This window comes from Lipomyces arxii (genome assembly GCF_038497795.1).
Source record: "Lipomyces arxii strain Phaff 12-163 unplaced genomic scaffold V1512scaffold_4, whole genome shotgun sequence".
NCBI lineage: Eukaryota > Fungi > Ascomycota > Lipomycetes > Lipomycetales > Lipomycetaceae > Lipomyces > Lipomyces arxii.
Genome location: NW_027117703.1, coordinates 406,181 through 431,832, shown reverse-complemented (window position 1 = coordinate 431,832; position 25,652 = coordinate 406,181). Strand labels below are relative to the sequence as shown.

At 47.2% G+C, this 25,652-nt stretch overlaps 14 protein-coding genes across 14 annotated transcripts; 8 read left to right on the top strand and 6 right to left on the bottom strand.

The window, feature by feature from the left end:
- Positions 1-26: 26 nt before the first annotated feature.
- V1512DRAFT_204945 (vacuolar segregation subunit 7-domain-containing protein) lies at positions 27-661 on the bottom strand (the record flags this gene model as incomplete). Its single annotated transcript, XM_066913342.1, has 2 exons — positions 27-527; positions 575-661. 2 exons carry the CDS (start codon positions 659-661, stop codon positions 27-29), a joined length of 588 nt encoding a protein of 195 aa, XP_066772605.1.
- A 365-nt stretch (positions 662-1,026) lies between these two features.
- V1512DRAFT_205174 (uncharacterized protein) lies at positions 1,027-2,081 on the top strand (the record flags this gene model as incomplete). The annotated part of the gene is made up of 2 exons (XM_066913350.1): positions 1,027-1,858; positions 1,948-2,081. 2 exons carry the CDS (start codon positions 1,027-1,029, stop codon positions 2,079-2,081), a joined length of 966 nt encoding a protein of 321 aa, XP_066772604.1.
- A 56-nt stretch (positions 2,082-2,137) lies between these two features.
- On the top strand, positions 2,138-3,523 carry V1512DRAFT_275006 (uncharacterized protein). The gene is made up of 2 exons (XM_066917808.1): positions 2,138-2,390; positions 2,440-3,523. The coding sequence occupies exons 1-2, from the start codon at positions 2,233-2,235 to the stop codon at positions 3,464-3,466; spliced, it is 1,185 nt and encodes a 394-aa protein (XP_066772603.1). The 5' UTR covers positions 2,138-2,232; the 3' UTR covers positions 3,467-3,523.
- Positions 3,467-4,473, bottom strand: V1512DRAFT_260283 (ClpP/crotonase-like domain-containing protein). Its single transcript, XM_066915816.1, has 3 exons — positions 4,051-4,473; positions 3,975-4,003; positions 3,467-3,936 (listed from the first exon to the last, which is right to left on the bottom strand). Exons 1-3 carry the CDS (start codon positions 4,417-4,419, stop codon positions 3,507-3,509), a joined length of 828 nt encoding a protein of 275 aa, XP_066772602.1. The 5' UTR covers positions 4,420-4,473; the 3' UTR covers positions 3,467-3,506.
- Positions 4,474-6,339: 1,866 nt separating this feature from the next.
- On the top strand, positions 6,340-7,864 carry V1512DRAFT_205277 (kinase-like domain-containing protein; the record flags this gene model as incomplete). Its single annotated transcript, XM_066913354.1, has 3 exons — positions 6,340-7,131; positions 7,178-7,300; positions 7,349-7,864. 3 exons carry the CDS (start codon positions 6,340-6,342, stop codon positions 7,862-7,864), a joined length of 1,431 nt encoding a protein of 476 aa, XP_066772601.1.
- A 450-nt stretch (positions 7,865-8,314) lies between these two features.
- On the bottom strand, positions 8,315-9,131 carry V1512DRAFT_260278 (NifU-like N terminal domain-containing protein). Its single transcript, XM_066915815.1, has 4 exons — positions 9,001-9,131; positions 8,873-8,950; positions 8,613-8,825; positions 8,315-8,563 (listed from the first exon to the last, which is right to left on the bottom strand). Exons 1-4 carry the CDS (start codon positions 9,086-9,088, stop codon positions 8,442-8,444), a joined length of 501 nt encoding a protein of 166 aa, XP_066772600.1. The 5' UTR covers positions 9,089-9,131; the 3' UTR covers positions 8,315-8,441.
- A 467-nt stretch (positions 9,132-9,598) lies between these two features.
- V1512DRAFT_285775 (mitochondrial carrier domain-containing protein) lies at positions 9,599-10,877 on the top strand. The gene is made up of 4 exons (XM_066918065.1): positions 9,599-10,493; positions 10,545-10,656; positions 10,704-10,743; positions 10,789-10,877. Exons 1-4 carry the CDS (start codon positions 9,713-9,715, stop codon positions 10,858-10,860), a joined length of 1,005 nt encoding a protein of 334 aa, XP_066772599.1. The 5' UTR covers positions 9,599-9,712; the 3' UTR covers positions 10,861-10,877.
- A 136-nt stretch (positions 10,878-11,013) lies between these two features.
- Positions 11,014-11,780, top strand: V1512DRAFT_290221 (60S ribosomal protein eL18). The gene is made up of 2 exons (XM_066918204.1): positions 11,014-11,155; positions 11,211-11,780. Exons 1-2 carry the CDS (start codon positions 11,044-11,046, stop codon positions 11,660-11,662), a joined length of 564 nt encoding a protein of 187 aa, XP_066772598.1. The 5' UTR covers positions 11,014-11,043; the 3' UTR covers positions 11,663-11,780.
- Positions 11,781-12,807: 1,027 nt separating this feature from the next.
- V1512DRAFT_260270 (uncharacterized protein) lies at positions 12,808-14,306 on the bottom strand. Its single transcript, XM_066915814.1, has 2 exons — positions 13,806-14,306; positions 12,808-13,753 (listed from the first exon to the last, which is right to left on the bottom strand). Exons 1-2 carry the CDS (start codon positions 14,034-14,036, stop codon positions 12,983-12,985), a joined length of 1,002 nt encoding a protein of 333 aa, XP_066772597.1. The 5' UTR covers positions 14,037-14,306; the 3' UTR covers positions 12,808-12,982.
- A 161-nt stretch (positions 14,307-14,467) lies between these two features.
- V1512DRAFT_270347 (P-loop containing nucleoside triphosphate hydrolase protein) lies at positions 14,468-16,575 on the bottom strand (the record flags this gene model as incomplete). The annotated part of the gene is made up of 5 exons (XM_066917599.1): positions 14,468-15,454; positions 15,497-15,754; positions 15,801-15,970; positions 16,017-16,310; positions 16,356-16,575. 5 exons carry the CDS (start codon positions 16,573-16,575, stop codon positions 14,468-14,470), a joined length of 1,929 nt encoding a protein of 642 aa, XP_066772596.1.
- Positions 16,576-18,162: 1,587 nt separating this feature from the next.
- Positions 18,163-18,989, top strand: V1512DRAFT_260263 (uncharacterized protein). Its single transcript, XM_066915813.1, has 5 exons — positions 18,163-18,393; positions 18,452-18,530; positions 18,579-18,631; positions 18,683-18,700; positions 18,752-18,989. Exons 1-5 carry the CDS (start codon positions 18,268-18,270, stop codon positions 18,776-18,778), a joined length of 303 nt encoding a protein of 100 aa, XP_066772595.1. The 5' UTR covers positions 18,163-18,267; the 3' UTR covers positions 18,779-18,989.
- Positions 18,783-19,809, bottom strand: V1512DRAFT_260260 (uncharacterized protein). The gene is made up of 4 exons (XM_066915812.1): positions 19,389-19,809; positions 19,232-19,330; positions 19,020-19,181; positions 18,783-18,969 (listed from the first exon to the last, which is right to left on the bottom strand). Exons 1-4 carry the CDS (start codon positions 19,429-19,431, stop codon positions 18,851-18,853), a joined length of 423 nt encoding a protein of 140 aa, XP_066772594.1. The 5' UTR covers positions 19,432-19,809; the 3' UTR covers positions 18,783-18,850.
- On the top strand, positions 19,124-23,081 carry V1512DRAFT_260257 (P-loop containing nucleoside triphosphate hydrolase protein). The gene is made up of 5 exons (XM_066915811.1): positions 19,124-19,647; positions 19,699-19,766; positions 19,819-21,094; positions 21,142-21,716; positions 21,770-23,081. Exons 1-5 carry the CDS (start codon positions 19,533-19,535, stop codon positions 23,051-23,053), a joined length of 3,318 nt encoding a protein of 1,105 aa, XP_066772593.1. The 5' UTR covers positions 19,124-19,532; the 3' UTR covers positions 23,054-23,081.
- A 6-nt stretch (positions 23,082-23,087) lies between these two features.
- On the top strand, positions 23,088-25,281 carry V1512DRAFT_121759 (uncharacterized protein). Its single transcript, XM_066912931.1, has 3 exons — positions 23,088-24,007; positions 24,057-24,535; positions 24,578-25,281. The coding sequence occupies exons 1-3, from the start codon at positions 23,517-23,519 to the stop codon at positions 25,090-25,092; spliced, it is 1,485 nt and encodes a 494-aa protein (XP_066772592.1). The 5' UTR covers positions 23,088-23,516; the 3' UTR covers positions 25,093-25,281.
- The last annotated feature ends 371 nt before the right edge of the window (positions 25,282-25,652 follow it).

Genomic DNA, 25,652 nt, shown 5'->3' with positions numbered 1-25,652 from the left:
AAAAACCATTCCAATAAACGCGTCCTTCAGCTGGCCACAAACATCACGCCGAGAGAGAACCCGACAATTAGCGCTATCGCGACCATACAAATCACTAAAACAGGTCTGCGTAGTCCAAACGACCCCACGTCATTCTGCTGCTGTGGCCTCCGTCTGCCACGGGTCAGAAGCGACGCTGCCTCGTCATCACACTCATCATCTTCATCAGGGCCATAATGACCAATGGCAGATGCGGCACCGCGATTGCTGCTGAACCGCGGTGACCCAGGCGGAATCAGATGGCTTGGTTTAGCTGTGCCGTACATGTTTGCGCTTAACCCATTCAAACGTAAATCAGGTTTGGCTCTACTTGACGACGACGACGTGTGATAGTCACGAGGATTCGAATCGTAAACAAACGTCTCGTCTGAATCTGAAGAGTCGTGATCTCCAACTGCAGACGCTACTTTAGCAGCAAAGATGTCTGCTCGTGAAGTATGTTGTGTTTGTATAGGTCGTTTCTTTTTCTTTCGAACTGATGATTTTGCCTTGTTTTTGTTAGCAGGAGAGTTTTATCTTATCAGGACAAACGGACATTACGGTTACTCCTAATACTCCCTTGAGCAGAACCAGCAACAGACACGGAAGGCATAGTCACCACAGTCTCGGTCTCGACCGTCATACCATTAACACTCGGTGTATCCCGTCGTTTTGACTGTAATGAAGGTGCATATGATCTCTTAATTGGTCTGTCATCTACTCGCTCAAACTCAGACTCGGATTCAGACTGGACTGGAGGTCCATGTTGTTCGTGATCTGACATGGCTGCGGACTTTTCTGATGCGGTAAAAACAGCAGCGAGTCCAGTCCTTTCGTGTGTGTGTGTGTGTACTCTCGAGGGTCTTGTGTTATTTGGTATTATAAGGGTCTTGTGTATGCGGCTTGCGCCACTTTGGGAGTTATCGCCATCGCAAAATGTCCCAACGCGCGATAATTAAGAGACCTTTCACTAAATAGTCCAGTGGACACGAGCACACAAAGCGGACGATGGACCTCGTCAGTTTAATGTCAAATGATATAATCTTACGGACACTCACGCCTTATTTACCGTTATCTGCTCTAGGCAATTTGGCCAGAACTTGCTCAAGTCTAAATGACATCTTACTATGTCGACCCGGCGCCATTCATGAGCTCGACTTAGCATTCTACTCTACCAAAACGGTCGCAAAAGTGTTGGAAATGCCGGTCGTGCGATCAAGCTTGCGTGTACTGTTCTTGGACTCATGTTTTGTCGACAATGAAGGACTGAAGTCGTTATTTATCGAGTATAAGCTAAGGCATTTGTCGTTATGTGCATCGTATGGCTGGAGTCTAGAGTGTTTAACGGACTTGATTGAAAAGTATTATCTGATTTCTGTTTCTGTGTCGGTCGAGTTGTCTCCGTCGTCGTCATTGTCGTCGTCGTATGCTACGTCGGTATTCTCTGGCCATTCGGGATATTCTACTCCCACCACTGAAGACGATAGGCCGTCTCGGCCGTCAATCAAAAGCCTTGGTCTGCTCGGTGGACCAATGTTTCCTACAACGTCGCTGTCTGCGACCGCGCCGGTGTTTGTTGAGCTGGCTACCAAAGCAGGCATCGTCACCGACCTGACTCAGTGCCAGGCCCATTTCCCTGCTCCCTCTCCTGCCGGCTGGTTTCTAGCCGAGCCGAACGCGCGGACGTGTCACACCTGTGGCCGGGCAGACGAGAATTTGTGCTTGCGGTGCCTGGTCTTGCGGTCCTGTCGTGGATGCCAGAAGTTTTGGTGCTCAAAGTGTGATCCGACAGTGAGTCGGACCCGACTGGACTGCTACGACTGCGGTCCGACATGTGAAAGTATGATGAATTTTTCACCCACGTGTTCCGTCGGGTACGGCGGGTACCGGGGCTTATTGCGCGAATGTATGCTTACCTATCTGTTATAGCCTGCAAGCTCGGAGTTGCGAACTTCTGCAAGTTCTGTAAGGCCAAGTACTGTCGCGTGCACCAGGAAGGATCGACGGATGAGTATTGTGATTGGTGTAGTTCTAGAGGAGGGCGTTCACGGCATCTTTACTGAGTAATAAACTTTGTGTATATAGATTTTTTATAATATGATAGACCATGATAGACTATGCTATTATGATGATGTGAAGTGGAGGGCTAGGGTAAACTATGCTTACTCGGCTGTCTTGAACATCATCGTATCGTGTTCAGCACCTCAAACAAGAATGTCGCTCTCGTTTGTTGAGCCCCGTCGAAGCGCATCGAGAAGCCGTCAAAGAGTTTCCGGGTCGCGGCCAGTGTCGCGGACGCAGTCGCCGTCACGATCCGCAATGCGGTCTCCGTCGAGGTCCCGGTCCGAAGGCAATCGGTCACCGTCCGAACAGTACGTATATGTGCAATCACGTTAACGACACGGGTTAACTGAAGTATAGCAAGTTTCAGAAAAGAGTTGGATTTGATACGTTTGACAACAAAGACGCGACGGATTTCTCGCTGACGTTACAGGCTAAACATGATGGGTATACGTATACTCGGATGTCACGAACTTTTCTGTGTGGGACTGATCAGAACGAATATTCTGACGTCGCGTTGGAGTGGTTGCTGGAGGAATTGGTCGACGATGGTGATGAGGTTGTGGTGTTACGAGTAATTGACCCTGGCGCGAAGATCTCGTCGTCTGACTCGTCACTGCAAGAGAAGGTGTATCGTGACGAGGCGTACAAGTTACTGGACGACGTCATGAACAAAAACGAGGACGACAAAAAGATTTCACTGATTTTGGAGTTTGCGGTGGGGAAAGTGCAAGACATGATCCAGCGCATGATTGAGATTTACGAACCGGCCATGCTGATTGTCGGGACCAGGGGCAAGTCGTTGAATGGGTTTTCAGGGCTGTTACCCGGGTCTGTGTCCAAGTATTGTTTGCAACACTCGCCTGTGCCTGTGATTGTGGTCAGGCCGAGCAAGAAACGCGAAGAGAAGAAAAAGAAACGACAGAACGACCCAGCAAGGAGGGTGTACATGGGTATCATTGAAAGTTCCAAAACGACATCGACCCGGACGTTGGCAGACCCTCAAGCTGCCGGCGCCGTGTCGGCGATGAAAGAGTCCGCGCTGAAGAACCTGGTGCCATCTGCGAACATCAGCGACGACAGGCTCGAGAGGCTGGATCGGGTCGTGAGTGCGCCGGACCGGTCGATCGACAGTGTGGCTGAGGCGGTTAAGAATGTGTCGCTGCTGGGGCCGCTCAAATCGAATTTGAACAAGGGTAAGCGGTCGGTGTCGCCCAACACGACGTCACGACTGGTGCTGTCGTCTGCACTCGGGGCTGCGGTCGCGGCTAGCGTGGCCGGTAGTACCGGTGCACGAGAGACTTCTCCGCGGCCTCCGAACCCTGAGATTGTGATTGACGATGCGGATGAGGTGGATGACGATACAGATGAAGATACGGCAAGGTAGAAATGTATAAATAATAATTTTTTTTGTCACAAAAATAAGACTATTCCCCCTTGAACTCTGGTGCGCGCTTTTCAGCAAACGCAGCCATGCCTTCCTTTTGGTCTGCGGTTGCAAACAATGAGTGGAACAGTCTACGCTCGTAAGTTAAGCCTTGGTCCAGGCCGACTTGAAGCCCGTAGTTAATAGCCTCTTTTGCAGCGTGCACTGCGATAGGACCATAGGACGCGATGCTGGCTGCAGTCTTCACAGCTTCAGCTACCAGATCAGTAGGCGGGAACACGGCAGCGGCCAGACCCCAATTGTAAGCTTCGTGGGCTGTGAAAGTCTTGCCGGTGAGGATGATGTCCATTGCTTTGGCCTTTCCGATTGCACGCGCGAGTCGCTGGGTGCCGCCTGCGCCGGGGATGATTCCAAGCTTGATTTCGGGTTGGCCAAAAACTGCGTTTTCGCCTGCGTAGAGTATATCTGCCCTGTTTGTTAGCGAGTACTTTGAATCGAGGAGACGTACATCATTGCCATTTCACATCCACCTCCGAGCTGATTATTAATAAAGACTCAACTTAAGTAAAAAAAAAAAGACATACAGCGTATCCATTAACAGCGGCAATAATCGGTTTCTTAATGAGCGTAGCATCACTCCAGTTCTTGATGAAATCATGGGTAAAGACGTCAGCGAACGACTTGTCTTTCATTTCTTTTATATCAGCACCAGCAGCAAACGCCCTGACAGAACCGGTCAAGACAATTGCACCAATTGAAGTGTCCGAATCTGCTGATTTAAGCGCATCGTTCAGTTCGAGGACCAGAGGTGTGAAGAGAGCGTTTAGTGCGTTTGGTCTGTTTAATGTGACTAGTTTGACGCCGTTTGCGGGATCAGATACTAGGATATGGTCATATCTAATTGTTCTTGACGATGAGAACTGTCGTGAGAAAGTGATTGAAAACGGGCGCATTTATGTTACGAGATGTGAGGGAGAGTGGAAGGAGAATTGAAGTGGAATGGGAGGAGAATGGAAGAATCTGGGGTAATATAGTGGCTTACATAAACTAAAAACAACAACATCCACAACGACGAGATTGAGGTTTAGCGACTGGCGGATCTTGGACTATTAATTGTTCAAACAACTGAGTCGATTGACGAGGTGTCTGGACTTGTGTTTGTTGCGTTTGTGGTACTTCTTGAGCCTGTTGAGCCTGTTGAGCTGGCTGGACAAGAACTGGCTGAACAAGAAGCCGCGTACGAATTGGGATCACTCGACGAGGAGCAATGACGACAACGGACCGAGGCCGAGGTCGATGAGGTGCGTTTCCTCCGTACGCAGGTCGAGTACGGCCTTATCTTTGTCTGGATCTGTTCATTTAGAGGTAAATATTAGTGAAGACGGTCATTTATGTGCAAGTTAGTGATGAATAGTGATGAATAGTGATGAATCAATGATTTAGTTGGTAGTTTTTGCGAGGTTTAGTTAATGATGCGGCAATGACACCATTTAGGCGAACACCGAATCATGCGCGTCACATTGAATTAGTGACAATGCGATTAGTGACAATTAGTGAGAATTAGTGAGAATTAGTGGCAATTAATGAGTAGGAGTAGAAAATAGTGAGTGCTCGTTGTTAATAGAGACAGTTAATCACTGTTCGCTATTCACTAATTATCGCTATTCATCACTAATTCTCACTAATTCTCACTAATTATCGCTATTCATAGCTATTCACATTGTCACTAATTAGTAATTACTAATCAGTGCAAATGAACGTTGTTGACTCAGTGGAGTGCGCTCATATACAATTGCTTGTTGCCATGCCAACCACTCACATAAACATCACTACTTGACTCCATTACCATCACAGCTTCCACTTTATTCATATTTAATTTATATTTAATTTATATTCAATTTATATTTGATTTATACTCATTCAAATCCATTCATACTCATTCATACTCATTCAATCAAAATAAATAAACAACAACGACACATTAATCATCAACCATGATATCCACTCACATACTAACCCTAACCCAAGTATAAACAAACGACATCTCGAACTCCCATGAACCCTTTCCTGTCCAAACTTAACCCCAGTTTAACACGTTCATCAAAAACCTTCTGCCTTTTTCAATCTTCTTCTCCTTACGCGACTACACTTCACTTCACTACTTCAAACACGACTACTTCACCACTAGTCACACGAACCTACAAACATTAGTCGCCTCGACAATGCCGACTCAGGCCCAAGTCGTCGTTGACTCGCCACTCAATACGCGAAATCATCCTGGCAGGCGAATATCTCCATCTCGGTCGTCTTTCGCTGCTGCAATTAGGTCCACGTCTAGACGCAACTCAAACACAATGACTTCTTCCTCTGCATCGTCGTCAACTCCGAGAGTCACTAGGGCTGGTGCAAAACACCCGCTACCGTTGACAACATCTACGCCTGACCAATTACTACCCCTGCATCGGTCTGCCAGTGTGCTTCATCTTGACCGCGCATCGCTCCTGGGCTCGCCTGTTGCTAAACGACACTCGCCGTTTTTGTCTGACCAGACAGAGCCGCCGCCGTCTCCGACTCTGCACCGTTCAAACGCCGGCAACCCGGATCGCGACAACTTGTTTTCAGTCAGGCGCACGGTTTCGGTCGAAAATTTCTTTGCAAGACATGCCGCGCCTGCTCCGCCTCTGCCGAACCCGTCAGCTCACCCGCACCCGCACCCACACCCTCTGTCCCACTCGCTCACGCTATCGTCGGACGAAGCGTCGCCCCAGGTCCAGGTTAAGAAGAAACGCGTGCCGTCTGTACTGACGACCGCAACGGCCTCGTTTGAGACTCCAGTCAATTACAGACTCGTCAAGCCGTTCCAGCCCGCATTCATGAGCACCGGCTTGCTTTCAAAACGCAACAGACTCAACTCGGCCACCGCAGAATCAAACCACCCGGCACCACCAGACACGCCATGCAAACGACCAGCTCAGCCGCAGTTCACAGCGACTCCGGCACAATCGTCGCTTAGATTGTCCATGTCAATGTCGGACTTTACGACCGACAGGGACGAAATGTTCGACTTGGCAGGTACCAGCCAGGAGTACGAAATGCCCCCGACCCCGACAAAACGGTCGTCACACGTTACAGCGCACTCTGCGTGGGCAATTTCTGCAGCACCGGCAGTCGAATCGCACTTGCCTGCAGACTCGTCCACAGGCACAGCGCTGATTGAACTTAAGACGCCTAGCACCCCAGCCAAACCGGTGGTCGGATACTTTGATCCTACACTGACCCCGGCCAGCACGATTGACGTCTCGCTTCTGCAGAAGTTCCAGACCGTCGTCTCGATCGGGTCAGGCGAATTTTCTGCTGTCTATGCGGTGACCGAGTTGCAGAATCCGCACACCAAGTTCGCAGTCAAGCGGACGAAAGTGCCCGTCACCGGCCAGCGCTCGCTCGACCGCCGGCTCGAGGAGGTCGCGATTTTGAAAGACCTGGCGTCACGCCCGGACCGCGAGTACGTGATTGACTACGTCGACAGCTGGGAACACCAAGGGCACTTGTATATCATGACTGAGTTTTGCGAAAACGGCAACCTGGACGTGTTTCTGGCCGAGTACGGCCGGATGTCGAGGCTAGACGAGTGGAGGGTGTGGAAGATTTTGGTAGAGATTGCGTTTGTACGTATTATTGGTGTATACATATGGAACATGCTGATCATGACAGGGTTTGAGATTTATTCACAATGCCGGTTATATTCACTTGGACTTGAAGCCGGCAAACGTGTTCATTACGTTTGAAGGCACGCTGAAAATCGGCGATTTTGGAATGGCTACCAAGTTGCCTGCGGTAAGGCGAAAATTGACAAATCACAGAGAACATAAACTGACTAGACAGACTCAGGGAATTGAGCGCGAAGGTGACAGAGAGTATATTGCACCTGAGGTGCTTGCCAGACAGGAGTACTCCAAGCCTGCGGACGTGTTTTCGTTTGGGCTGGTGATGCTCGAGATTGCGGCCAACATTGTTTTGCCAGACAATGGTTTACCGTGGCACAAGCTGCGGTCGGGCGACTTGTCTGACGCCGGCCGGCTGAGTTCGAGCTCAGGGGATATTTCTGCGCTGGACAAGGTCGACAAGGTGCCGTCTTGGGCGCCTGATTTCATGTTGGACGAGTCTTCCGCGCTTGACAGGATTGTCAAGTGGATGCTAAAGCCTAGTCCAGCTGACCGGCCCACTGTTGACGATATTCTGGCTGCTGACGAGGTCAGGGTGGTAGAGGCACGACGTAAGTCGGGTGCTGTGATTTACGAAGGGGAATATGGTCCTGAATGCGTCAGCAGCCGAGTACAAGAGGATACGGGTATGACTGACCAGGACGGAGATGATGGAGACTGGAGGATGGAGCTTTGAAGATGACGACGACCCTTTTTCATGCGACCAAAACAGAGCACTCTTTTCGTACTGTTTTGCGCTTTTTCGCACACACTCTTTTGCATACTTTTGCTTTTTTTTTTTTTTGCTTGCTTGCCGCCGCCACGCTTTGACCGATGGAAAATAGAAACTGGCGCATGACTTGGGACTCGGAAAGGAAGTCCTCAGGAACGAAAAAAAAATTTGGATGTACATTACAGGCACCGACGTGTACGCAGATGCAAACTCGCGATCCATGCGTCTGATGTCCCCCCAATGGATTTTTGATGACGATGATGATAATGTGTTTTGCTATGGAATGACACTCGTTTTGACGTGAAAAGACAACGTTTTTACGAAATGAAATGGATTTGAAGAAATATGAAAGATTTGTTATATGACCCGCATATGGAAATACATGAGTTACCAGAAAGAAATGAATTTTGTGTGTTTTTTTTGCTAGAATTTATATTGAAACTATACAACAAAGACCGGATACCGCGTAAAAGACAACAATGAACGCCAAATCGTATATATAACTAATAAAATAAATCGATGCAATAAAAAGAAAATTGTTTTATGCCTGAGCAGTAGCAGAGGCAGGTGAGGCATCGCCTGAGAGGACTGATTGAGCACGTTTTGTCTTGTAATCTTTAATTGCAGACTTGATTGCATCTTCAGCTAGCATTGAGCAGTGCACTATTTCAAAATTAGTATTGATTCATTCAGTTGTATCAAAGAAACTTACGTTTCACAGGGGGCAAACTGAGTTCTCTTGCAATAGTCGTGTTCTTAACCTTGCCTGCCTCGTCAAGCGACATGCCTCTGACGAGTTCAGTCAAATACGACGAAGACGCAATAGCAGAACCACAACCAAACGTCTTAAACTTGACATCTGAGATGATTCCGTTATCGTCGACTCTGATTTGCAGCTTCATGACGTCGCCACATGCCGGAGCACCTGTTCATTAATTGCGTACTCTAAAGATGAAGATGAGATGTACGTACCGACTAACCCTGTGCCAACATTGACATCGTTCTTGTCCATTGAACCTACATTCCTAGGCTTACTATAATGGTCCAGCAGTAAAACTGAATGTCAGTCATCATTCAAGTAAACACGATCAATTACTTATCTTTCGCATGATACGCTCTGGCAACGGTCAATCTCAAACTCGACCGAGCACTAGCTAAAGGTCTTAATTGTCTTGAAAGTGAATTCATTCTTTTTGCTGTTGATTCAAAGATGTGGAGGATCGTGAAGTTGTCAGCAAATAAAATTATGTCGAAACCGCAGAACTTGAGGGGATGTGCAGTGAGGGTTAGGGCGAGTGGGCTATCAGATCTGATTTGTCAGGGTTTCGCAGAAACTGAGTGAGAGAGCAGCTTTTGTGGCATAAACGTACAATATGCTGTGATATTGATTTGAGCTCTGCACTTGTGTGATATAATGCATAAATGCATAATGTTATGTATATCGGACTAGGGTATGCATATGTCCGAATGCAGTAATTGACATTGCTAATTTAGTATTTTAACAAATACCCGATTGGGATATTCAATCTCGCTGTTCTGATTCGTCAGATTTTGCATATGATGCTCATTGTGTCATTTCCCGATACGCCGCACAGTTCAGCCGCACCGGATAAATGGTACTTACTTTTCGTTTTATAGAGAGCATATACAATATTCATAGCAATAAAATATATAAATATAAAATATAAATGTAGTAATTGATATCAACGTCTCATGTAGTTAAATCACGCGACATGCAACGTGCCGACGCGAAAGTAAGTAACCATTGCTGCGGCAACTTCACATTCTCGCAAAAGTCAATACGACACCATCATGAGTCTTTCGACGACGACGACGACGACGACGTCGACAAAAACGACAAAAACGATAATGGACAGTACGGATGCGCCTAACTCGTCTATATTGAGTTCAGTTCAGGCATACTTTGCCCGGCCGACCGTGGCCGCATTCGTGGCCGGCGGCGTTGCTGGCGCAGTGTCCCGGACTGTCGTGTCGCCGCTGGAGCGTATGAAAATTATTATGCAGGTACAAGGCCCCGGATCGGCGCATTACGCCGGTGTGTGGGGTACTTTGGCAAGAATGTGGAAAGAGGAAGGGTGGAGAGGGTATATGCGTGGGAACGGCATTAACTGTGTGCGGATTGTGCCGTATAGCGCGGTGCAGTACAGTAGTTATACGATTTATAAAGAGGTGGTGATGGAGCCTGGCAAGACCGAGCTGGACACTCCGCGGCGATTACTGTCTGGCGCGTTGGCTGGAATCACGTCCGTCATTGCGACGTATCCGCTCGACATTGTGCGCACGCGACTGTCGATTCAGACCGCTTCAATCGGCACCGGCGCACGCACGATTGACCGGGCACACGCGCCGGGGATGTTGTCGACCGCTAAACAGTTGTACTTGAACGAGGGCGGAGTTCGTGCGCTGTTTAGCGGCATCGCGCCGACAATTATGGGCGTCGCTCCGTACGTCGGGTTGAACTTCGCTGTCTACGAAACCGTGCGTGCGTATGTTGCTGACGAAACTGGGTACGTGTCTGCTGTAGGCAAGTTGATGAGCGGTGCGGTCAGTGGAGCGGTTGCCCAGACCTTGAGTAGGTTTTGTTAAGAGACGGATAGCATATTAGACTGGACTAACGTTTTAGCGTATCCGTTCGACGTACTACGACGGCGGTTTCAAGTTAATACAATGATAGATCTGGGGTTCAAGTACTCTTCAGTATGGGACGCCGTGTTGTCTATAACAAAGAAAGAGGGGTATGTTTAATTATTATATGGCATTGGACTAAAGGCTCACGAAATAGAATACTTGGGATGTATAAAGGACTTTCAGCCAATTTACTGGTCAGTACTTATTCTTCTCTTCTATGCAGTATCTAACAAAAGTAGAAAGTTGCACCTTCAATGGCTAGTAGTTGGTTAAGTTATGAGATTGTAAAAGATTTGTTGATGAGTAAATAAAAGGCATTTAAGAAATACCCAGTACAATATTGCAGTAACCCTAATTTATAAATTGTAGGGTTATTTTTGTTAGCACGAAAGAGAGCGTGACTGCTTTTTTGCACTACGCCTCACTTGTCGACTTCACCCTCACCAATCTTGAACTCTTCGTCTCTTCGATCATCACCAAATTCAACACCAAAAATGGGTATCGACTCCACAAAGAAGCAGCACGTCAGGAGCAACCACCGTTCGGCTCCTGCGTCCGACAATGTTTACTTGAAGTTGCTTGTCAAGCTCTACAGATTCTTGGCCCGTAAGACCCATCAAGGACGTGATTTATTATATCAATCAACTAACAATAACAACAGGTCGAACTGATGCTAAGTTTAACCAGATTGTTCTCCGAAGACTCTTCCTCAGCAAGGCTAACCGTCCCCCTGTTTCGGTCACTCGTCTCGCCAGAACAGTCAAGGCTGAGGGTAACAAAGACAAGATCCTCGTCGTTGTCGGCACCGTCACTGATGACATCCGTTTCATCTCCGAATTCCCTAAGGTCACTGTTGCCGCTCTTCGTGTGACTGCGACCGCCAGAGCCAAGATCCTCAAGGCTGGCGGTGAAATCATCACTCTCGACCAGCTCGCTCTCCGTGCCCCCAAGGGCGAGAACACCATGCTCCTCAGAGGCTCAAAGAACGCGAGAAAAGAAGTCAAGAGCTATGGATTTGGTCCTCACAGCCACAAGGTCCCCAAGGTTCTCTCAACCGGACGCAAGTTCGAACAGGCCCGTGGTCGTCGTCGTTCGCGTGGTTTCAAGGTCTAAGCGTGTCACCGATTCGCTTTGTACAGTCTCTAGAACGAAAATTATGGTGCTTGGTGTTATTCTAGTCATTGTCCTGTCAACAACACTATGTAATACAAAAGTTAATTAGCATTTTCAAGACGTAACAAATGTTGTAGAGCCGCTGTAGGTGCGGCAAGCTTATTCGTTGTGAATTCGAGCACAAATCCGTATAAAAGCAAGAGCAACAAATAAACTGGATTACTGTAAGACTGAACTTCTGACTCGTTATATAATTACCCTTGTGAGATGTATTTTTGACATCAAATGATGGTACCAGGTTCTATTGGGCATGGCTTTAGTCATTTTGACAGTTCAGCTGTCTTGCCTGGCACAATGTCCGCGATGTCTTGTCGACTACTTTTTTACTTGTGGTCGCAGCTCCTGCTAGCTTAACGGTATTAACAGCCCTCTGGTCACGCTGTACACAAAGTCAATATTGAAGCACTGTCGCTCATGGACAACGTCGTCTGTTTGTAGTCTGATAAACGTCAACTACGATATTACAAGGTCAAACACAGACGGTCCATATAATGTCGTGATTTTGTCAAGTCAGATTACAATCGTTTATATTTGTTTCTAGACCTGCTTGACAGTATCAACGTTACAGAACCAAGGCAATTCTTGTACACGAAAGGAGTGCATGCTTACTCTTTGTCTCTTTTGTCTGTCCGTACTTGTCTTGCGCTGACGGCAAATTTGTTCTTTGTGGTGCTCAGACCCTGCGCATACATAGCCGCAGAATCGCAGAATGAGAGCTTGGTTAGTTCGTATAGTCTAGTGCTGTTTCCGTTGGCAAGATTTATATACTAAAAAAGCGAATGGTCTCTATGATGGCTTTGGTATTGATAATATTTGTAGATGTGATCTGTGCTAAAGATGTAAAAACTTGCAAATTGACAAAATCTATAGATCTCATACGCGTCGTATGCCAACCTCGCATAATACTCCGAATCTGACTGATAAGGAACCGGATCAGCTTTGATAAATGAATTGGATGGAATGTACAGAAGCCGCTTTATGTGCGGCGGTATTAACGAAGAGAGACCGTTAATTCAGCATGTTCAGTCGAAAGACGATGTTTGGATGTGCGTATGTGATGGAAGATCTGTCTTTTGGTGCTGTTGTAAATTGATGATATAAATGTTTATTGTGTCATGTCTATAAACAAGACTACTGTGGCTGATGCATAGTCTATAGGGAACAAACTTGTCAATCAAAACTGCGCCAGGACAGATTGATTTAGTTAATTAAAGCTGTACACTATTCAAAAGCAAAAATATGATACAAAAGAACAAACATCTAAGTGAATAAACCATTACAAATCTCAACAGAGCCGTAATCCTTACAATACCGCAGACTAAGCTCGAGTCCTATCCTGGCCAACAACTTGTCTTCCCAGTATTTTTTGCTATTAGTCGAGCTCAGTACCGAGCACGATTTCTCACTATGTGCAACAGACGTGGCTGGAGGAGTCATAAAACCAGAAACCGGGTCGCCGAAAAAGACGTCGAGCACGTCGTCGTTGAGACCCATGATGTCGTGAATGACTCTGCGTGTGAACCGTTGCCAGAACGTGGGAGCGGGTTGCGGTGATGTGTGCGACTGCATGGATGGAGGAGAGTAGATCTGTGAGCTCTGAGTATCGTTCAATGAAAGTGAATGTTCAAGATGCGTGTTTGTAGTCAGACTTTCAGTCACGCCATCGATCCCGATCGACGAGTACGGTTCAGACTCGAGCACCGACGATGCCAACGGACGAGACGCAATCATCAGTGTGCTGTCGTCCAAATCCGATTCATCGTCCTCCTCAGCAGGTATCCCCCAGCTTGAAATGCTATCCGACCGGAGTCTAGGTCGTATAGACCGGGTCTGGAACCGGCGCAGTTCGCGCAGAAGATGCTCGGACTGGTCCACCCGCCATGCGTTGACACGGGCAGCCACGTCTTCAGATAGAGATGACGACGTGCGCGAGAGTGCAGACAACGTGTCCTGCCGCGCGGTCGGGGTGGTCGCGATAAATGAGCCATGGCCGTCATGCTTCGGGAACGCGAAACTGGACTCGGGGGATGTCTATACGTTTGTCAATCTCAGCTCAACAACAGTACCGTACTTCGTCACTCACTCCAGTCTCATTCACCACGTTTGTATCGTCACCATGCTCTTCACCTTCTGTATCGTCCTCATCGTCAATCAACAGCGAACTCTCACCAGCTGAAAACAAAATCCATTCCTCGTCCGCATACGGCACACCAGAAGATGAGCCAGTCAAAAGCGACGACTCTCGATCCCTCTGCTGCTGTGACTCATTGGTCTGGCGCACAAGCGGGTGCTGTGCTGGGTTGTAGAATGACATTTCAGTTCCTATATAGTGGTCACACTAATCGCCACAAAGATAAGCCAATTGAAACACAATCAGAAGTCTCAATTAAACAATCAAAACAACAGAAACAATGTACACTATAGTGGGTACCGTGTCATCAGTCCACGAATGCTCTGAAATTGTGTGCCTGAGATTGTGGTTTCGTCACTCGGTCTCGATGGCGACTTCTAAACCTTCCAGGCCTGGTCTTATTCCTCCCAACACGCGTTTCGCCCGCCAGTCACCGCATTGGGAGATTCGCCCTGTGCTCCCAATGAGCCGCATATCACCACAAAGCCCTTATTGTTACGTTTGATTTACACCATGAAGACAGCTTATAATGCTCACAAAGGCGCTCATGTATGGTATCGTAGAAACGTCTATTAACTCCTTTTCGTGCTCAAACCTATTTACAAATGTACACCTCACGTCAGTGTCTTCATGAAGAAACTGTTTTCGTCCGCGACCAAATCCTGAAACCGGCCAGTCTCGACAATCTGTCCACGATTATTGAGCACCAGGACCGTATCAGACCGACGGATGGCAGACAGTCTGTGTGAAATTGAAATCGTCGTCGTGGTCTTGCTGTCCATCACATTTTTGAGCGCGTCCGTGACCGCAGACTCAGACTCGGCGTCGAGCGACGACGTCGCTTCGTCGAGCACCAGGATGGCCGGGTCCTTGATCAGCGCGCGCGCAATTGCGAGTCTTTGTTTCTGCCCACCGCTAAGTTGCGCGCCACGAGGTCCGACAGGTGTGTCAAATCCTTTACTCAGGTCGTCGATAAACACGCAGTTTGCCCTACTAGCGGCTGCTGTGATCTCGGCCATCGTGGCCGTCGGCTTACCGTACGATATATTATCCGCGATCGAGCCCGAAAACAGAACCGGGTCCTGGCTGACGTATCCAATCGCACCGCGGAGCGAGTTGATGTTGAACGATCGGATATCTTCACCTCCGAGAGTGATCTGGCCTTCGTCTGCGTCGTAAAACCGTAGGAGTAGCTGGCCGATTGTGGTCTTGCCGCCCCCGGACGGACCGACGATGCACACGTTTGCACCCGGCTCGATCTTGAAACTGAGGCCCGAAAACACAGACGAAAGTGGCCGGGTCGGGTACGTAAACTTGACGTCTTTGAACTCGATTGCGCCTTTGGCCGCGTCGGCCGCGAGTAGTCCTTTAGTCGACTTGATTTCGCGTTCGGCATCGACAAGTTCAAACACCCGGCTCGCAGCACCAAGTCCCTTCATTATCTTGCTGTAAAAATGCGATAAACCAATCATGGACCCGCCGGTGTACACCGAATACATCATGAAGGCCGACAGCTCACCTGCTGTTAACGTGCCGGCAAATATCATTTTCAGTCCAAGTGCTGTTACCGCTACTGCAGTTAAATTCCCTGCAATTGTAGTCTACCCCGTCAGAAATCGCTTAATCATACTGACTCTACTTACGGCGCTGAAAAATTTGCCAGACACACGAGCTTCTGTCCTGCCAATGGAGAAAATATCTCTAATCGCAGTATTATAACGTCGAACTTCCGTTCTGTCCCCTGAAAATGCTTGTACGGTCTTAATATTATTTAATGTTTCTTCTGCAACCCTGGTTGACATGCCGAGTGTTTGCTGGGACCGGATTGTGATGTTTCGTATTTTTCGACCGTAGATGACGGCTCCGATAGCAATCGGTGGAGCAACCGCGATAATGACACCCTGTTTATCAGTATGTTCTTGAATAACAAATATAAGAGTAAAGTACGGTTAACTGGAGGTTGGTGTATGCCATGAGCACCAACCCAAACGTGCCGACCAATGCAGACCGTAGCCCGTCGGAAATGTTTTGGGTGAGTGACTTTGCGACTATGTTTGCGTCGCTTGACAGTCGTGAAAGTAAATCCCCGACTCTATTCGAGTCAAAGAATGCAGCGTCTATTTATTTAGCATCAAGTAGAAGCATCATTCGCAACAACATTACCTTGCATGAGTATTTGCTTATACAGTCTAGACCGTAGTCGAGCAACTATACGCTCGCCCACGACTCGCAATATGTACAGTCGTCCGTAATTTGCACACGCAGCTACCACGAACAGACCAGCGATCCCGCAACCGAACTCGGTCAATGTGAGCCCGAAAATGCGCTGGTCAGCCAGAATCTCCGATGGCTCTGAGTTATGCTTATTCGGACTCATTGAAAAGTCTAATAGTTTGCCCATTGAAGCGGGTATAATTAGTGATGTACCAGCAGCTATGCTAAGTAGAAATAAAGACCCTGCAGAGTCAGTAAAGCATTAAAACGCCAGCATGTGTGCCGTACATGCCAACGGCCAAAACTCGCGCCGACAGAGATCCACCAGTCTTTCAACGTCCTGTGGCTTTAAATGCAAAAGAGAATCAAATTCCTGGTCAGTCGAGGCCAATGCTCTATTGTGCACCACGTGAGCTTTCTCTGGCACAGATGGCAATAAAGACTGATTTGTAGATTCTTTAATACTATCATTAGTCGACCGAGTACTGCAAGTAAAGTGCCGAGCCATTCGCACTGCAAGTGGTACGCGAACCCGAATCGCCAGAACATGCGTGGACTGTAGTGTGAATGTCTGTCGTATTGGCTGCTGATGCAGACCAAGCCGGCCGGTCTGCCATATAAACCTGTGAACAGACGGTGCAATCTGTAGTCGCATAGTCTTGAATTCGGTTTTGATTTGCGTTGCCTCGAGCGATTTGTGTGATGTTTACTTTGTGGGGTAAAAAAATCGATATATTTTTTTTTCCTTGAGCATGAGTGAACTCCCAACGAGACACTTGCATCATGCGTACTATAGAACATTACGATGTTTGATCATACAATATAATAATTACAATGTGAATGTTTCAAAAAGTGTACGTTTTGCGATCAGAAACTGTCAGAACAATGCAGACAGCGTACGCAACCGCCTCAAAATAAAGTGAATAAGCGTGTTCAAGCAGATCCGTTCTGAATGCCAATGCTTTGTATAAGCACATAGAACAAAATCCGTGTCTATAAAACAACATTAAAATACAAGCAAAACCAGGCAGAATATGAACATGCTCGCACTTGGTATATCATGTATCAATTAGAGGGCGCGAAGAATTAAACAAAATTGTTATGAGCCTGTCACTTTTAGTGCTTTTCCGGCTCCCTGACTTTGCGCCACTTGTCTCACCGTTAAACCGCACGAGCCCAGTCTAGCTTTCCAAAAGGGGCGCGCGCGAGGGGAGACATTATAGATCACAGTCAAAGAAAGCCCATGTAGGTCGGCACATGTCAAAAAAAAAAAGTAAAATAAATCAAATAACCTCAACTCGAGGGGATGCGTTTGGCGCCGAGTCGGTCACGGTAAAGCATACTATATCAAGACAGGCCGGGTTCTAAACGCTGCCTGTAGTCGGCTTGAAAGTTCTCGTGGTGCGACATGGCGCATGTATCCAAACCCCAACATCTGTCGGTAAACAAAACCGCGTCGTCTCGCACTTTGACATACCTGAGTGCATCATTGTTATTGCTGATAGCACAAGAGAAAGGTTACTAATAACAGAAAACAATACTAGAACCAAACACGGGGCCAGTCGCATATGTATGTTACGAGCCACAGGTGCGACTTTGAACAGCTCGTATGCGATCAACACATGTGCGCCCGGATATGGCATCAGTGGCCTTGTGGGTTCCGGTCTGCGTAAGTAAAGTAATCAAGATACAATAAAAGACTAATCAGAACACAGGCATACAGTATTTCAATGCGTTAGGTGGCAGTATGGGTTACCTTGCTTGAGCAAGATGAATTCAATTGTAGTTCGAACAGATCTTTGTCCTAAGCATGGTATAGTGCATGAACCAAATAACGAACTGAACAGAAATGATGACATAACAAATTAAACAGATCAACACACCAGCAGACCAGCCGAACAAATATAACAGACACGGTATAGAATAGTAATAAAAAAGGACAAGAGAGAGATGAAGTGATAAATAGGATTGTATACTATGATATACGATGTGTAGATGATACAGCGTAATATTCAGCATGTCAATCCAGCCAATAAGTGAAGATGGCATTTACTATTGTGGGTAATCATCTACAGGTAACACCTATAGTACGACCGTATTTATGTATCCATAATAACTCTAATAATATTAAGGACCTGCACGACTTCGAGCTTTACCAAATAATCACGACCTTTTTGACTGTCATAAATAACGACAAATCATGGTTTCCTCAATCGTTTCCGCTCTCCGACCAGCTGCTTTAGCTTCAATGAGACCTTCAGCTGTCGCTGCGATGCGTCCAACACTTGTTCGTAACATGCGATCATCCGCTGTTGCCCGTGCTACTGTATGAACCTGATTTTTTTATGCTTAAATGTATGTATGAGCTGACTTTTGTATACAAGCCTTCAAACAGCACTGCTCAAACACCAACAAAGAAGGCATTGAAGTTGAAGGACGTTCCTGCTGAATTGTATCCGTTGTGTATGTTATATTAGGAGAATTAGAGGAGTGGTAATTGACGATATATAGTCGTTACTCTTGCTATCGGACTTGGAGCTGCTGGAATTGCCATCTACAGAAAGGTAAGGACAGTATTAGTATTTGAATTGAATAGATGCTAACGAGCTCTTTAGTTTATGTTTGATCCTGCCGTACGTTTTCTATAGGTATATACTATATTATATAATACTAATAATTTACAGGTTCGTGTTAACCGGAGTGCCAAATAAGTCATTTAGTTTCAATATTTTGATGATTAACTAAATTAACATTCATTACATAATATCCATTCAATCGTAAACTTATTGGGCATTCTCTAATGCTTCCATTGGATCAATTCCGCCTTCTTTCGCTTCGTCAATTGCTCTTCTATCGGATTCGTCAACTGCATGTTCTTGTAACCATTGTTCTTGATTCCAAACTAGTTTCTTGTTAATGACCATACCATATACACACTATAACAACACATACCTGCTACTTTGGCATCTGTAATATCAAATGTCTCTTTCTGGGGTTTAGATACACTGACTCTCATTGTCTTTCCATTCAACTCAGACAAATTCATATTATCAATAGCTGATTCGGCGTCTGCTGGAGTCTCGTACTCTATAAAAGCAAACCCTCGCTTCTCTTCTAATCTCTTGTTAGTACCCAAATACCCCTTGAATACAAACTTCACGCACTAGTCTTGACGTCTTTAGGCAGTTGAATCTCAACTATATCACCAAATGGAATGAACGCATACTGTAATGCTTCTTCCGTTACTGCTGGATCTAGTCCAGCTACTAAGAGTCAGCTCTCATAATAATAAGCAATAAGCAAGCACTCTATATGTCTTACATATATAAATTGTGGACTTTGTTCTTGAACTTGCTCGTGACATTTTTACTCAAGTGAAGTTCAACATCAGGCGCAATAAATATCACGAACCTCCCAACGAGACACCCAAAATCAATTTAATGAGCCCCCTCCATATCGACTCAAATGAGTGTCGAAATAGCGGCAACTTCACAGACTGTCACGGTTAATTTACCTGTCACTGAATTGCTCTCTGCTGCTCCAATTCATTCATCCAGAAAGCGAAAACGATCACGAACTGGTACTTCACGAATCGTACTTAAACTAACCACTCAGTATTAATTATTCATAGTCTCGGGTACGACTATAGTCAGTCAAAAGAATGATTCTCCAAAAATACCAAAGAAACCACGAATAAAAGTATACTTTAAATCTACTGTGATTTCTGTACAATGAACTGAAAATGACTTAGACCAAAGAACAATCAGATCTCGACAGAGAACTCGCTGCTGTGCTCAATGGACTCCACAATTTAGCACCAATTGGCACCATCACCGTCGACAATATCCCAAGACTTCCTGCACCTGGTCTGGAAGCACCCGACGGTTGGCAATGGATTGAACCGCCGTGGGATAGAACCCTGGTGCTGCCTGAACCACTCGAGTCGTTACGATATCTCTACAATAAACTCTTCTTAAGAGTAACTTACAGAATGCTCTCAACTACTGTCGCCAGGCTAAGAATCTATATCGTACCGAAAGACATTGCCGGTCGCAGGTTTTTCCCGCCAGCACCTACATTGACTAAGAAACGTGTGAAGTATATCATGTCGTTAGTCAATACATCACCTGAATCATGGGACTGTCAATTAGACGCACCGTGGCAGCCATTGGTCAAACCTGCCAAAGACGACGTACCTACTTTGACCGACATGTTCAATCAGATCTCAGCCGTGCCCGAAACTTTACCCGACCTCGACGACCCGGAAACTCAGGACTTAATAGACGAGGTCATGACTGGTAGTGTGACGGGCATGAAGTCGATTTTGTACCAGTACCAGCGGGAGACAGTGGCCGAGATGATTCGAAAAGAGATTGTTCAGACTAAGGCGATTGACCCACGACTGATTGAGTTTGTAGGACCAACAGGTACCACCGTGTACATAGATACCGACAAGTTTGAAGTTCTACTCAAACCTGATTACTTTGACGGCACTTTCGGAGGCGTACTGTCGGAGGAAATGGGGTTCGGAAAGACCTGCATCTGCATTGCACTCATTTGCGCGACAAAATTCCAAGGCAGCAGGATGCCTGACCAAGCAAGGTTGCTGGCGCCGACAAACAAGACCGTGCCATCGCTCGGCAAGACATGTGCTCGCTTGATCAACCGGCTCGGACTGCCGTGGCGGATTTACAGGTCTAGTTTGCCAGACAAATGCGTCGAAATGTTGAAAACGACTAAAGTATCGTATCTGATTGATGACATTAAAACCTCGTCGACCAGGACCGGCATGCGCTTTAGAACTGAGGTTCGACCGAGGTCCGTCATCCTGGCTGGAACGACGCTGATTGTATGTCCCGAATCGCTTGTTCATCAGTGGCAGCAGGAGCTGAGCAAACACGTCGCCAAGAATTACCTTTCTATACTAACTTTTACGGGTAACGCACGCGATTTCAGAAACACGGATCTAAGTCGCTACGATGTGGTGTTGATGTCCTTGCGAAAGTTCGCAAACGAGTTTCAAAATGGTAATTTTTCAATCTTGATGACTTGAAGTTGAAAGCTAAAGGCACAGACACGGTGTCGTTGCTAAGAGTACGATTTAAGCGGATGATTGTTGACGAAGGCCACTCGATGGGCGCGTCAAACACAAATGCGACCCTTGGCGCAAAATTGCTGCACGTCGACCGCAAGTGGGCCGTGACCGGTACCCCCGTTCCCGGTCTGATTGGTCTCAACGTCGGGCTCGACAGTGCAATGACAAATACAATTTCGCCGCCGTCAAAAGTCAGGACTACTGGCTCAACTCACCAGTCTGGCAAGGTTGCGGCCGATCTCGTCAAGCTCGGACACATTGTCGCGGACTTTCTGCAGCTTGCGCCGTGGTGCGATAATTCGGGCCTGTGGCACAAGTACTGCGTCTCACCGTTTCTGGACGAGCGCCGACATGAGATTGTGGACCGCGTGCTGAAACAGGTCATGGTCAGACACCGGTGGAAGGATCTTGAGGTCGACGTCAAGCTTCCGCCGCTGACGCACGAAGTTGTGCTGCTTGAGCCGACCGTGTTTAACAAGATCAACATCAACCTGTTTCACGCGTTTGTGGCCGTCAACGCCATCTCGTCCGACCGGACCGATCAGGATTACCTGGTGAGTTTTTTTAAAGTTTGCGAAACCCGGCCTGGGTCGGCTAACGTTTACAGTTTCACCGTGCCAATCGGGCACAACTTCGCCGACTAGTGACTAATCTGCAACACAGCACTTTCTACTGGACAGGGTTCTCGATTGACGACGTCGAGTTCATGTTGGACGTCGCGAACCACTGTCTGACGAACGGAAAGACGTACACGGCACATGATGTCGAGCTGCTACATAGATGTGTTGATGCGGGCATATTTGCCATGAACAACGACGCATGGAAGTTTTCGTCAACGTATCACGAGATGGGATACTTCGCGACTGGAATGCCAGCTGAAGCCAGCCAGATGTTTGACATTGCGTCAACCGTTCCCGGCGCTGGTGTGTTGGCTGGGCCAAAGACGTTGTACTTTCAACATTTTGTGCGGAAGATCAAGACCCGAGAAGCAGACGGCAGCGTTCCAGACCACGCGATTGCGAATGTTGCGGTCGAGATCGCCGCCGGCACGACTGACGAGACCCCATCGATTACTGCCCCGGTTCGTAGTCCGGCCAAGGCGAAAGCTCAGGATGAGGCAAAGTTTCGGAATTTGCCTGGAGTACCTACTGCGTCTGCTTCTTCATCTGCCACGCATCACAACGCTGCGCAGGGCAAGGGGTACAAGTATTTTTCTAGTTATACTGAAGGGTTTCTGAATGCAAGCGCGGTCCGGCTGTCTAGTACCTCCAAGTTTACTGATACCGTGTTGAGTGGTAGTTTTTCATCCAAGCTGTCGTATTTGCTGTCGCGTATTTCTGCGCTGAGCACTGACGAGAAGATCATTGTGTTTTACGAGTTTGACGACGTGGCGTTCTATTTAGGCGAGGGACTGGAAATTCTTGGGCTCGAGCATTGTTTTTACACGACGTCACTGACCACACAGGCCCGTGCGTCGAACCTTATGGCGTTTAATGCGACAGACAAATTTCGGGTCATGTTGATGGACCTAAACCTTGCCGCGCACGGGCTCAACATTACAGGCGCGAGCCGCATATTTTTCGTGAACCCGGTATGGCAGCCTAACATTGAGGCGCAGGCGATGCGACGAGCGCACAGAATCGGGCAGTTGAGACCGGTTGTAGTTGAGACGCTGGTGTTGAAAGGTACGATCGAGCAGGACATGTTTGACCGTCGGCGGCACATGACAGACCAAGACTTTGCGGTCGCGAAAACGCTAACGGATGATGAACCGATGAACAAAATTATTTCCGACTCTAAGTTTATTGCAGTCGAAAACGAACCAGGACCGACCGGATACTTGTTTAAAAGTCCAGTCAAGTTGTTGAAGCATTTTGTAGACGAAATGTAGCTAGTTTTAATGGAACTGTTCAACCCTAGCCCGATGACGTTTGTGGCCCCGGAGCAAGGTTACGCAAGAACAAACCTTGCGAATCTGGAGGTAATGACAAAATGTGATTTACGTCAAGAACAAGCGAAATCTGGTATAAAATGCTGAAAAGGTAAACATGGTGTCTAGTTTGTTTGGGAAGTGGCAATGGAGACTGAAATGGCAAATTCTGTTGGCGTAGAGCAAAAGTCTGCGAGTGGCTTGATTTTGGTCGGTGTCATGACGCTGTGCGACGAGACCGGTGATTTGGACGGGTATAAAGACAGTGAATGTAAAGATGTAGCGAGCGAGATTGCAAAATGCGTGCATGGACTGGTCGAGGACGGGCTGGTGAGTGTCGTCGACGAAGAAGAACGACAGATCGATCGATGTGCATGTTTACGTCAAGGATTGCAAGACCGATGTGAACGTTGAGCGTGGAGAAATGGTTGATGACAAGCATGCAGATATGCTAGCACAAGTTTTAGCCCGAGTGAACGCGTCTGCCGAGTCGTATTTTGGCCGCGAGCCGACTGATTTCGTGAGCCCTGTGTCGGCAAGCGTAATGAACGAAATGCGTACACCTGGCGACGCGCTTGTGAGTCGGAATTTGAACAGGATGCTGTTCGATTGCAGTGCAAACGCTTCATCTGTGGTTGACGATTCCGTGCGAAGCGAGTACGAGGAAGTTCTTGAAGACGAGCGTGGTGTAATCGGGACCAAGATCCAGCTTAAGCCGCGGTTGCGGGAATGCTTGTTGGAGATGATTGCGAAAGAACGCGAGAATGCGATCGTGTGGGATCCAAACTACACGAGTTCAAAGTCTCTTGACGGGACCGAGTATTATCTAAACTACGAGACCGGGCGCGCGAGTTCGACTCGGCCGAAATTAAACGTTGTTCGGGGCGGGATTCTGTTTGAACCTAATGTTTTACAGTGAGTTTTCAACGGCCCGGCGAAAAGCAAACGTACTGACTGGTGACAGGTGTATCAAGCTTGTGGTTGCTCTGGCAGGCGCGACTAAACGGCAACCGGCGTTTCCCCGAGGCGATAAGCTGCGTCACGATAATCGGACGAGTCTGGGTGAATACGCTGCACACGAGGTCCGTAACCGGTACCGTGACTGGGACCAGTTGGACGTGCCGTATTTATGCATGCAGACGCTGTCACGCAACATGGGATACTATTCTACTGAAAACGACCACATGCACCAAGAATGCTACGATCCTGCCGTAATTTATGGTCTCGCTGGTAAACCGTCTGCAGTGTACTTGTCGTGTGCAAGTTTAATTCTGTGCGACGAAAATTACTACAATCTGTGGGCTACCGTTGTGAAGGAGTCGGTCACGAGTTTGAAAGTATTTACGTGCCACAGCTGCGCCGAGCTGCCGGGCCCGCGAGAATTGGCCGAGTACGACGTTGTGGTGCTGAGCCATTTGCATCTATATCGCGAGACTTTATTTGGTATGTGCTAATATTTGTTGCCAATAATCTAACAAGTAATAGTCCTTAACTCGGCTGTGTATCACGTTCGATGGAAACGGGTGATTGTAGGTTCGATTTGTTGCGACGACAATTGGTGGAAGAGCATGCTTGGATGGGCTAAGACGCTTCGGCGAGATGCAATTTGGATCACCGGTCCCCTCGGACTTGAGTGCGTGACCCCAATCTCGAAACTCAGGCATCGACGGGCCAAACGGCCATTTGGCGCGATCGACGACAGTGATGACGATGTCGAGTTTGAGACCGAGACTGAGTTTGAGACCGAGACTGCTGCCGTTTGCGCCGACATGCACAGATCGCCGTACTTTGAAGACCGGGGACTGTGGGTTACAGCGCTAAGCGTGTTTACGATGCTCGACTACGGATCCATAGCGTGCGTTCGAGACGCGTTCGACGTCGGCGGGTTGCCGTCTCAGACCTTGCTTGGCCGGATGCCTGTTTGTGGAGAACGAAGACGAAGATTCGTTGAGCGACAATTACGAAGTTTAATGGTTTTGTATAAAAGTGATTTGATTTGAGTGTGACTATTACTGTATAGTAGTCGCTTCTATGGACTGTCAATTTATATCTAGTAGTATATTTATGGGTCGGGACAAATTATCCACATTGGGAGTAGAGTGTCGAATTGACATCAGAAGCGTACCGTTTCAAAATCAGATTAAAGTTTAAAAGACCGAAAGCTTAAAAATCTATGATTGAAAGTTGAGATGCCGAAGTGTTGTATATTGCTTGTTGATAAAATAGGAATAAAGTGCGACAAAGACGGAATAGCTGTTTCGGAGTCGGGTATTTGCTTAAGCAATAAGCCTATTTATTTATTATTATTGTTATTGTAATGCTCTCAGTCCCAAATACTAAAGGCATCTATTTCATTCATTTTCATTTCGTTAAACCAAATTTCTACATTATCAACTATATTTCTTAGGTGGATTCTGGTCTGTGCTTTCTGAAGGTGTGTGTGGACGATAAATGATTTTTTGTTCTTTTTAGCGAAAGAATTTGAAACCATGATCTGTCGAGGAAGAGAGAGAGAGAGAGATTAAACGAGATAAGAGATAAAGTTTGAAACGAAAGCATT

Bases quoted from the DNA above. Each gene is read 5' to 3' on its own strand.
- V1512DRAFT_275006 (XM_066917808.1), top strand. From the start codon at position 2,233: ATGTCGCTCTCGTTTGTTGAGCCCCGTCGAAGCGCATCGAGAAGCCGT. The intron at 2,391-2,439 runs GTACGTATATGT...ACTGAAGTATAG, and splicing joins AATCGGTCACCGTCCGAACA to CAAGTTTCAGAAAAGAGTTG.
- V1512DRAFT_260283 (XM_066915816.1), bottom strand. From the start codon at position 4,419: ATGCGCCCGTTTTCAATCACTTTCTCACGACAGTTCTCATCGTCAAGA. The intron at 4,004-4,050 runs GTATGTCTTTTT...ATTAATAATCAG, and splicing joins CCGCTGTTAATGGATACGCT to CTCGGAGGTGGATGTGAAAT. The intron at 3,937-3,974 runs GTACGTCTCCTC...GCTAACAAACAG, and splicing joins GGATGTGAAATGGCAATGAT to GGCAGATATACTCTACGCAG.
- V1512DRAFT_121759 (XM_066912931.1), top strand. From the start codon at position 23,517: ATGGTTGATGACAAGCATGCAGATATGCTAGCACAAGTTTTAGCCCGA. The intron at 24,008-24,056 runs GTGAGTTTTCAA...GACTGGTGACAG, and splicing joins TTTGAACCTAATGTTTTACA to GTGTATCAAGCTTGTGGTTG. The intron at 24,536-24,577 runs GTATGTGCTAAT...AACAAGTAATAG, and splicing joins ATATCGCGAGACTTTATTTG to TCCTTAACTCGGCTGTGTAT.
- V1512DRAFT_260270 (XM_066915814.1), bottom strand. From the start codon at position 14,036: ATGTCATTCTACAACCCAGCACAGCACCCGCTTGTGCGCCAGACCAAT. The intron at 13,754-13,805 runs GTGAGTGACGAA...ACAAACGTATAG, and splicing joins ACGTGGTGAATGAGACTGGA to ACATCCCCCGAGTCCAGTTT.
- V1512DRAFT_260263 (XM_066915813.1), top strand. From the start codon at position 18,268: ATGGTTTCCTCAATCGTTTCCGCTCTCCGACCAGCTGCTTTAGCTTCA. The intron at 18,394-18,451 runs GTATGAACCTGA...TTTGTATACAAG, and splicing joins CCGCTGTTGCCCGTGCTACT to CCTTCAAACAGCACTGCTCA. The intron at 18,531-18,578 runs GTATGTTATATT...GACGATATATAG, and splicing joins TGCTGAATTGTATCCGTTGT to TCGTTACTCTTGCTATCGGA.
- V1512DRAFT_260257 (XM_066915811.1), top strand. From the start codon at position 19,533: ATGAGTGTCGAAATAGCGGCAACTTCACAGACTGTCACGGTTAATTTA. The intron at 19,767-19,818 runs GTATACTTTAAA...AAAATGACTTAG, and splicing joins CAAAGAAACCACGAATAAAA to ACCAAAGAACAATCAGATCT. The intron at 21,717-21,769 runs GTGAGTTTTTTT...TAACGTTTACAG, and splicing joins GGACCGATCAGGATTACCTG to TTTCACCGTGCCAATCGGGC.
- V1512DRAFT_260278 (XM_066915815.1), bottom strand. From the start codon at position 9,088: ATGAATTCACTTTCAAGACAATTAAGACCTTTAGCTAGTGCTCGGTCG. The intron at 8,951-9,000 runs ATAAGTAATTGA...ATTCAGTTTTAC, and splicing joins CAGAGCGTATCATGCGAAAG to TGCTGGACCATTATAGTAAG. The intron at 8,564-8,612 runs GTAAGTTTCTTT...ATTTTGAAATAG, and splicing joins CAGTTTGCCCCCTGTGAAAC to TGCACTGCTCAATGCTAGCT.
- V1512DRAFT_260260 (XM_066915812.1), bottom strand. From the start codon at position 19,431: ATGTCACGAGCAAGTTCAAGAACAAAGTCCACAATTTATATAT. The intron at 19,331-19,388 runs GTAAGACATATA...GACTCTTAGTAG, and splicing joins AAAGTCCACAATTTATATAT to CTGGACTAGATCCAGCAGTA. The intron at 19,182-19,231 runs GTGCGTGAAGTT...ACAAGAGATTAG, and splicing joins GCCTAAAGACGTCAAGACTA to AAGAGAAGCGAGGGTTTGCT.
- V1512DRAFT_285775 (XM_066918065.1), top strand. From the start codon at position 9,713: ATGAGTCTTTCGACGACGACGACGACGACGACGTCGACAAAAACGACA. The intron at 10,657-10,703 runs GTATGTTTAATT...CTCACGAAATAG, and splicing joins TCTATAACAAAGAAAGAGGG to AATACTTGGGATGTATAAAG. The intron at 10,744-10,788 runs GTCAGTACTTAT...TAACAAAAGTAG, and splicing joins GACTTTCAGCCAATTTACTG to AAAGTTGCACCTTCAATGGC.
- V1512DRAFT_290221 (XM_066918204.1), top strand. From the start codon at position 11,044: ATGGGTATCGACTCCACAAAGAAGCAGCACGTCAGGAGCAACCACCGT. The intron at 11,156-11,210 runs GTAAGACCCATC...CAATAACAACAG, and splicing joins GCTCTACAGATTCTTGGCCC to GTCGAACTGATGCTAAGTTT.